Consider the following 10,385-nt stretch of genomic DNA (forward strand, 5'->3'; position numbering starts at 1 on the left):
GTACTAAATCAAAGGACTCTTTCTATATAAACCAAGTGACCATAAGTAACGGGCAAAGTAAGAGTCAACACGTTTCTTTAAAATTAACAAAAGAATATATTTCAAACAACAAAGGTAAAATTACATAACGTTATGTAAAATGTTCATTCTAATCTTTTATAAAAAAAAATTAGTGACAGTAGATGGTTGCAATTAAAATAAAAAAGCGGAACAAATTTATCTGTCGTTAAACTCTTAATAATCCTTCCAGGATAGGCATGCAAATAACTTTTAAGGCGGTGTTTATAATTCGTTCTTATTTTAAGACAGTCTTAAGTAATGTCTTAAGATGCTAATACGGTTCTCTGATTAGTTTATGATTATATTTAAGACGATTGAATATAAGATTTGACTATGAATACCGGCCTTAGACAACATATTACTGTTCTTTTTGTTGAGTCCATGATACTGTTTTTTGATAGATATCATTTCTAATCTCAACCTTTTATACGATAACTCAATGTCTAAGATTGTGACATTATCTCATGATTATTTATACTGTGTTCAGAAACCACTGATAAATTATCTGATTTTTTACAATATCTGATGCATAATCTGCAATGATGGGAAGCAACGGGATAACAGGATAATCCTGTTATAACTTGCTCGACTAGAGCGACTTCTTTAATTTATAATTTATAGGTATATATTAACTTTACGATACGTACTTTATTATTTAATATGTCACAATTTGCAGCGATGCTCATTTAATCGAATAACTAATTGATAATTACACTTTTGAAATATCAAATTGAAAAGGCTCATTTTGCTGCATTTTGAAACCAATGCCTGACTATCCTTTGTACAAATTAATAGAAATTATTGTTTGGATTTTACTGATGATAGCACAAATATCGCCGAGCGTTCAATTTATATCATAAAAATGAAATTTAAAATCAATTGTAAGTCATAACGTATCGCAATATTACTGTTCTCCATCGTCCATTATTTAGGTAATTATCAATTAATTATTGTTTCAAAATGAATTCTGATATACACAATAGATTATACAAATAATTAAAAATAATATCTTAATTTAGATCGTTTTATAAGTATATCAAATAAGTAAAGGAAGAACCAATACGATCGAGGCTAGATCTTAATGGCTAGAAAAGTTATATTACGTAAAATGCTAGATCTTGGTGTGGTAATAATATTTGTATGTAAATTATAAATATATTTTTTAATTATATAAATTGTGCGCCGCGTATTGTTGGATTTGAAACGTAGAAGCTAAAGATAAAAATAATGATAATTATTTTAATTTTGGTGGTATTACTTTAGCTGAAAGATGTGTGTTTAGAAATGCATTTAGAATTTACATATAAATATTGCTGCGCGGGCGCAATACTATTATTAGATAATATGGTCTAGCCTTGGTCTTATAAATAATTAAGTTCATTAATTAGTAATAACTGTTTTTTTTTTACTTGGACTAAGAAGGAAGATGAAACATTCCACAAAGAATTGACATGAATATGTGGGTTAAATAAATAAGGCTGTGGCTAATACGAGCAGCTTTACGTTCAAATAGAGAATAAAGTGGTAGTTTGGAGTACGTTGAGTGGATAATGCTCATCTTCCTGTGACACGTTCAACGTTATGAAACTGTCACACGTAGTCACCTCGCGTATTTGTTACACAAGTTCGTTCAAGATTTCCCAATTTTGATCTTGAATTTTTTATTTTCTGAGATGTAAATATTATATATATATATTATATATATATTTATTTATAAGTTAAAATCAAAAGTTTAAAATAATGTTATCTTTTTTTTCAATCCATTTTGACAATTAAATAAACAAACAAAGTTTATATCTCGAAAAGGAAGTATTTCCAGAACTATAATGTTATTCGATCTCTTTCTGTCTTTAGAAAAAATAGAATACGGTATCAGTGAGATTATTTTAGTGTGTCATATATATCCTGCATGTATTTATGTATCTCTGATACTATAAATTATAATACGTGTATTTTTCTAATTCGATAATTTTTATAATTTTATATTTTCTGCAAACACAAAGAAAAAATTGTAATTCTAAATTAAAAAATTCGGAAATATGATACTATATAGATAAAATAAGCACATTTATTAAAAAAAATAGTAAATAAATATATAACCACGATATTCTTGAAAGCGTACAATTATGAAATCGTTCCTACTTTTATTTTAAATTGTTACGTTGTTGCTTGCTATATGATAGCAAGATAACACACCTACACATAAGAATGTATGTGCGAATTGATATTAAATAGATCTTTCATTATAGTTAATAATAATGTATTTAGCGTTTTAGCGATTCTATATTACACCTACATGACATACTTTCAACATTTACGATCTGCACTATTAATATTTTGTTTTATAATGTTACATATCATGTTAATTATTTAAATATTTATAATAAAAGATAAAACGTAAAAATATAATTTATACTTTTATTCGTAGCTATATAAAAAAATTTTAAAAATATTTTTATATAAATAACCAATTATTTTCAACCTTAGATGAGTTTATTAATTTATCAATTGATTAATCGAATTATGCGCAAATGCAACTTTGCTTCATTAACGCTACATTTGTGCATAGTGCGATTGATCGATGGATTAAAAACATCTCATGTATTATATATGATGGAAGAATACAGTTGAAACAATACGCATAAAATCAGAGCAATCAGCCAATAAATTTTATCTCAAATAGCAACAAGAAGTTTAAATATATTTAATGTATGATAAAAGAATAAATAAATTTAAAATTTATAGATATATAAATAACTATTACAAAACTTCGTAAACTATAAGATCTAAATTAAATACAAATTAAATGTAAATGTAAATTAATAAAAATATTTAATAAAAAAAGTTAAATACGTATAATAAATGTAGCCAATATAAATGTTCCTTTATTTCGATGTGCTCGTTTTCGAGACGAGTTTTATACGGTTCTGCGCACATATCAAATGCAGCCATATTTAAATAGTTGCCGCGATAATTTTGAAGACATATTGCGAAAATGAGTACATGTCAAATAAAAACGTGTATAAAATGTTTTCGGAAAAGAAAAATCCAAACATATGATTTTATTATTTTCCAAACGAGAAGACGTTCATGTTAAAATAAAAAGAAATTTGCGGAAAAAATGTCAAAAAATGTCACTCTATTGTAAACAGGCTTTATGCATATAGGCTTTATGCATGCAGATATTAAAGATCGAATCAATCAAGTTCTAATCGACTTATTATGGCTGCGTTCCACTTAACGCTCACAACGCTCGTAGAATTATTTCATCCTTGTCGTTTATCAAATGTTAAACAAGGACAAACGGTGCTCGCAAGCGTTGCGAGCGTTAAATAGAACGCAGTCTGTGTAGCTAACTTCCTATCGACAATTTTTAATTGACAAAGTATTGGTTATTTTGCAAAGTCTGATAAGATTTAATTTTCTAATAATTTTACATTTAGTTCAGATTTATTCAAACGCAATGAAATATTTGGTAAGGAATATTTTTCAATAATTAAGTAATGCATTTATTAAATATACAAATTTACGGAAACGACTGCAATATTATATATTTATATGAATCAATATTACAATACAATATGAATCAATTATAGAATGATAGATTTGTATTGTCCTTTAATATAATATTTGAAGTAATAATATGTTTTCTTTAGACACGCACAAATCTTATTCATTATAATATTTAAACAATTATTTATTACAAAAGATTATTAATATAAATATATTTATGTATTATGAATTCTGTTTTTACAGCCGTTACACTATTTTGATGTTATATAATTTGTATAAAGGAAAACAAGTTATAATGCAAATAAGATTATACGTATTGCGAATATTATTTATTCTATGTGCTTTCCAAAGAGGTGAGCTTTAACTAAAGAATATAAAACTTGCTCTTTAAAATATAGTAAGCAATAAAAACATAGTTAGCAGCTTTCACTAAAATGAAAAATTTAAGCAATCCTAATACTCTCTAACTTATTTGAATAGAAATTTATAATTTAATCAATTAATCAATAATTAACTAGAAATTTATAACAAAAAGTTTTATATATCAAAATAAATATTAAAAGCATTTTTTATTAATATAGCTTCTTTTTGTTTTTGAACTACTATTTTACATTCATATATCTACAACATTAATACTAAAAGAAGAATGCACTGCAACCGAATGTTATCAATGTAACAGTAAAAAGGATGAAGATTGTTCCATTAATAAAGTACATTATAAATATTTAAAATTGTGTCCATCGGGTCATTTTTATTGCCGTAAAGCTGTTTATATGTGTAAGTAAATTTAACTATAATTACTTATTTGAATAAATTTATAACGTATATTAATTGTTTTTATGATTAATAAAACGACAATTCGAGAGAGTTATATAATAATATTCAAATCTTACAATTTTAGATTATTTTATGGGTTCATATAATAGTATAATAATGCGTGAATGCGCAAAATTGCGAAATAGCCAAAAGAAATGTTATCAAGGACGCTACACTCGAGATAGTTATCAACTTATCTGTGAATGTATGGGTTATGGCTGCAATTCTTCTCAACAATGCTCACCCAATCTCATGATCTACTTTCTGTGTACAGTTTTAATTATTATTTTATTACCAGGCATAATGATTTAAATTTAGTAAGAAGATCCAACATAATTTTCTCAAAAAATTTCCTTCTAAGCATCCATTTAACTATAATAAATCCAGATACAGTTATGTTATTTTTCTTGTACATAAGTCTCACGTGTGCATATGGATTTACACACACACATACACACACACACACACACACAAACACACAACATACATACATACATACATAGCAATCAAATCGTATTTATTTGTTGCATAATCAGTTGCAATATTATTTGTAATTTTACTAGAGATAATATTAAAAAATTAATGTAAAATATATAATATATGCGTTTAATCTTGTTAAACATAAATGTAAAAATTAAAAATTGATACTATTGAATACAAATTATAAATAAACTTGAATTAAAAAATAAATTTAAAAAAGACACTTGCTTATAATTTATGTTATTGCAAATAATCATTTTAATTTATGTATTATAGTAAATAATTATCCACTTTGGGAATAATATAATAAGAAATAATCTTGATACGAGTGTTTTAATAAAAATCTGTCAAATTATTTTGATTTTATTAAATGACTAACAAAACTTATTATATTATCTCGATGTCATTAAATAACTAACATTATCCTACCAAAAGATAATGTTAATGTATAAGTACGCATAGATATTATATGTATATACATACGGCGTGACAAACGCTTTAATTATATGACTTTTCATGTCTTCTCATTCTGTCTTATGTCCTTCTTCTCATTTCTTCTCCGATACTCGTGCAATTTTGTGTGTCAAAGGGTGCGTTCCGAGTTACGCATAAAGTGCATGATGCATCATTTGTCCTTGTTTACTAAATAATAAAGAAGAATAAAACGATACATCATACGCTTCATGCGTAACTCAGAACGCACCCAAAGTATTTGTGACGCAGTATATTATACATATAAAGCAACAGCTTTTATTTTATCAATTATGATATAGACACTAGGTTATCGATTATATCTATAACAGCAAAAACAAAGAACAGAAAATGGCATATTAACTATAAAGAGTATAAGTAGAAAAAAAGATTGAAAAGAAAGATGTGTATGTCGAGATATTTTTTCTACTTGTTAAACTTAAATTTGTTTAGTAGTTAAACTCAAAATTGTAGATTAAATAGACGGCGTCACTGGCGTCACGTTGACGCCGACAACGACTTGTGTTGGCGCCACGACGCCGGGCGTCTCCCGCTTCCATACTTTCCCCTAACGGTTTTGTGCCATATATCTCTTTGTACGTGTGTACGTATTGATTATGGTTAACAGCGATTTTTCAAAATCGTATAAATTCATAATAGATTCTATATCAATTTAGTGCGATTTAGTATATTTTAAAGGTCAAACTAATTCTTTTCAGACTATTATCTCGAATAATTTTATTAATAAGTATTCTATTATAAAAAAAACAATATTAGAAAAAACGGGTTTGTATGAAATCACTGATAATATTTTAATCGACATAGCATTTAGCAGATTTATTGATTTCGCCGTCAATATTAATTGACCGATATATAGTCATTTTTGAAAATAACTCATCATTATAACGCATTTTTCATTGAAAAAAATACCTCGTTACTTTACTCGTTATATTCGTATCCGTGCCATTCGTAATATATAGTTATTATTTCTCATACATATCTCCATAATTTTTATAATGCCATGTCTACAAATAATTTAGCAAAAATAATTAAGCAAAATAATTTAATTAAGAGACCTTAAAAAACATATGTGAATTTTTACAAACTTTCGAGTACTTTAAGAGCCTTAAGATCGGATTGACACAAAATGACTTATATGTATCTCTTCAAGGTATTGAAAATAAGTGTGCCGTTACAAGATTAATATTGCGATTGATTTCATTTTGTCTAGGATAGTAAAAAAAAATAAATATCTTTAATTTAATGTCTTATCTATTTTTTATCCTTGTTTTTAGCATGATAAAGCTTATCAACTTTTTTTATACTGCAGCTTTAGTAAGTTCTACTTAGAATCTTACAATATTACATAGCAAGAGGAATCCAGAGCGGGTGGAATCTGCGCATCGCATTTTACGGAAAAGTTGCGTGAACAGTAGAGGGTGAAATGTCGGGAAAGATCTGGAGTAGGAGTGGGCGTTAAGCAACGCAGTGTGAAGAACGAGAACTCATGTACTCACGATCAGTCTGTCTACACAACATCACCCTCAAACAGCGCTATCCTCTAAATATATAATTTACGTTTTTATTGGAAGGACTAAAGTTGTTCGATCAAGAAAGCAAAATGCCTCGAGTAATTGCAACGTTACTCTTCGCTTCAATCTTCATTATAACAGTTTATTCAGGTAACGTTTTATTTTATCTATAACAATAGAGGAAAGTCGCTAGGGTCTCTTAAAGAAACATCCCCCTATTTTTTGGAAATTATTGCATTTTATTAATATTGGCTGCGTTCCGTTACATGCATAATGCGCATGTATCATATTTTTATATTTGTTTAACATTCTTTGAGAACAACAAGGATGAAATAATTCTTTAGGCGCGCAATGCAATAACTGATAAAAACATAATCTATTTTGATAATTAAAGAAATAACAATTCATAATTCATACACTATGGCTTGTTTCATACAAAATCAGTTCAAAACTCTAAAATGCGAAAATGGAGTTCTTCACTCAAAAAAAGTGATCTTGCAGTTATAGCATAAAAATTATAGCATAAAATTTCTGGAGCAGCAAAATATTTTTTTTGCGTGTTATATAATTTTCTTTTGCAAATTGCATAGTTTAAATAATTATGATTATATTTTTATAATATTACATTGCATTATTTTATATGTTTGTAGTTTCCTAAATTAGTTTTATTTATACTTTTTTTATTTTTATTCTTTTTATAATATAATGTGATTTTAAATATAAAATAGAAGTGCATCGTAATCCGGCACATTTGTGTGTGAGAAAGACTAAGCTAACTTAATCTTTATAGTCTTACGTTAAATAACCCATACCAAAGGCAATCATGTATTTATAAGAAGAAAAATCACAAGAAAAGAAACTATTGCGTTACATGTCTTATAATCCAGAGAAAAGTTTCTTCTATTCAAAGAAATGTTTCTTTGCTATACGGCTAAAGAAAACATTTTTTTTATTTGAATATAATTTTTTTAAATAAAATAAATTTTTTTATTTAATTTAAAAAAATAATGTTCAAATCAAAGAAATTTTTTCTTTAATCGTATAGCAAAGAAACATTTCTTTGAATCGAAGAAATCTTTCTCTGGATGATAAAAGGTATCTCCAGACGATGTGGCCAACGTTAAACTCATTAGCAAATATCATACATGATATAATTAAGTAATTATCTGTATTAAATATAGGCCAATATTTAGCAACTTCCCTGATGAAAATAAAAATCGGGACGTAGGTCGAATAATGTAACGGGGGAGTAATAGAAGCATAAACGAGACTTCTTATAGGAGAGCGAAAATTGAAACAACGAAACGTAAAAAGCGTTTACACTTCTTCTTTTACCTATATTGTTAATGTGAATAATAAATATTATTTGCATTTTTTATATTTACTACGCAAAATACTGAGAGAGAGAGAGAGAGAGAGAGAGAGATTTCAAATATTATTATATTTTATATTTAATATGCAAAAAATATATAAGATGTCTAATAAATAATGATAAAACTCTCTCGCATAGAGGTAAAATAGATTAAACTGAGAAGAAAACTCCTCTACCATTTTACAATTTTCGCAATAATTAACAAAGTATTAATTACTAAAAATTGCTAAATATTGGTTTTCAATAATTTTTTACTCAAATATCAACTTTACAAAAAAAATTGCAAGAGATCAAAATTATTTATAACTAATTATTGCAAAAATTGCAAAATGATAGAATACTTTTCTTCTGAGTATAATCCATTCTGCCTCTATGCGAGAGTCTTATTATTAATTATTAGACACTGCATATACATATTATTTCAGATAATATTTTTTACTTTATTCTTACACAAATATTTACATTGAATTTATTTCTTCCCCAACACTGGTTATGATGCATTCATATAAGCGGTCTTGTTTCTATAATCTCAAGAATTTTATTGTTAAAAGTAATTATTTCTTTTACTTTAGAAATTCTAGTTTAAGATAGTATGTTTATTTAAAGTAATTTTTTTCTATACAGATGTGCTAAAATGCTACATGTGCACCTCATTATCAAACGATGGTTGTGATTCCGATATGAAAACAAATTCATTACAACCAATCGAATGTACTGGTAGTAATATGGTGGAATGGCAGCGAAGCATCCAACAACACAATATCCTCAACCCGTTAGCACGGCTTTTCGAAGTTGATGACATGTTACAACATTATCAAGGTCCTCCCAAGGATACAGCTTGTGCTAAAATGGTCATTAAGAGTAAGCAATTACAAATGTTTGCAAATTATAAAATTACATGATAAAATCTTGATATAAAATATACCTATTTAGCATAGTTCAGGCAAATATATCTTTTCAGTTGCAAAACAAGACGTTATTGTAAGAACGTGCCAAACAGCTAAAACAGAAGTTATTGATCCATGTAAAGCAATGGAAGAGAAACTAAAGGTCAGCTTGTTAGGCAAAATGGAACAATGCGCCCTTTGTCTTAAAGACGCCTGTAATGGTACGATGTCCCCATCTTCCAAAATATTTTATACTTTTCTGTCACTTTTTAGCACTCTCATTGCTTTTTATCATTTATAGATGTAATTTTCATTATTTTATATGCTATAAAGGTACTTAATGTGTAATGAATAATAATAATCATTCAGTATCATATATTCGTTTGTAATTCTAGCTTAACTATAGAAATTAGACTATATATAATATTTCATGTATAGCTATAAAGATATGGATGAGACTCTTTAATCAGATACTAGCTATAAGGATTTCGACAAATTCAGAGAAATTTGAGGAATTTGACAAAATCCTTATGAGTTAGTCTCTGATTAAAGAGTCTCTATAAAAATAATGATTAGCAATGCGAATTTGTCGCCTTTTAATTATCTTCTCGTCGCAATCATAATATTCTTTCACTAAAAGATATCTTTATACAACAATTAAATCATCTTTAGTCATTTTTTAAACGATTTTATGCTCTTTAGAGTATGTTAAAAACTTGTTTATTTACAATAATCTACTGGTTTAGAAACTATTTTAAGTTATTAATTTACAAAGTTAGGGCATTTGAAGTGTTACTCAAAAAATTCTTTATATTTTGTTAATATAAACATTAAAATTTGTATAACATCGGAATAAATGTTTCGATATTAATAAAAATATTTTAAGAAGGTAAAGGATACTAAATTATTTTTAATAAAAGATTGTAATAATGTTAAATGTGATACTTCATTTTGCTATAATATATTTTCATAATAATTGCTACATTTACAGTGTTAAGATTAAGAATTTTTAATAAAAGAAATTGTGTTCAAGTATTTAAAAGGTACGATAATCAGTCCATGTATAATGTATGTTAAAAATAAAAAAATATTTCAAACAGTCTTTATCACGTATTTTTCTATTTTTTCCTCAATTATAGTTATTGAATTTTAGCTAGAGTTGACCAAACTGACCAATCAAAAGTTTGACTTGGCCAGACTCTGATGGGTGCTTTTCATTTGATGACACAAGTCGACACGAGTGTCATTCTATCC

General features: G+C 26.8%; 2 protein-coding genes across 2 annotated transcripts; both read left to right on the forward strand.

Annotated features, from left to right (window-relative positions):
* Positions 1–3,868: 3,868 nt before the first annotated feature.
* Positions 3,869–4,683, forward strand: LOC108754177 (the record flags this gene model as incomplete). The annotated part of the gene is made up of 3 exons (XM_018496299.1): positions 3,869–3,926; positions 4,216–4,350; positions 4,475–4,683. Coding segments are annotated over exons 1-3 (402 nt in total), but the record flags the coding sequence as incomplete, so codon positions are not given.
* Positions 4,684–6,872: 2,189 nt separating this feature from the next.
* LOC108754232 lies at positions 6,873–9,432 on the forward strand. Its single transcript, XM_018496407.1, has 3 exons — positions 6,873–7,022; positions 8,869–9,105; positions 9,206–9,432. Exons 1-3 carry the CDS (start codon positions 6,962–6,964, stop codon positions 9,430–9,432), a joined length of 525 nt encoding a protein of 174 aa, XP_018351909.1. The 5' UTR covers positions 6,873–6,961.
* Positions 9,433–10,385: the final 953 nt, after the last annotated feature.

Source organism: Trachymyrmex septentrionalis, unplaced genomic scaffold (assembly GCF_001594115.1).
Source record: "Trachymyrmex septentrionalis isolate Tsep2-gDNA-1 unplaced genomic scaffold, Tsep1.0 scaffold78, whole genome shotgun sequence".
Taxonomy (NCBI): domain Eukaryota; kingdom Metazoa; phylum Arthropoda; class Insecta; order Hymenoptera; family Formicidae; genus Trachymyrmex; species Trachymyrmex septentrionalis.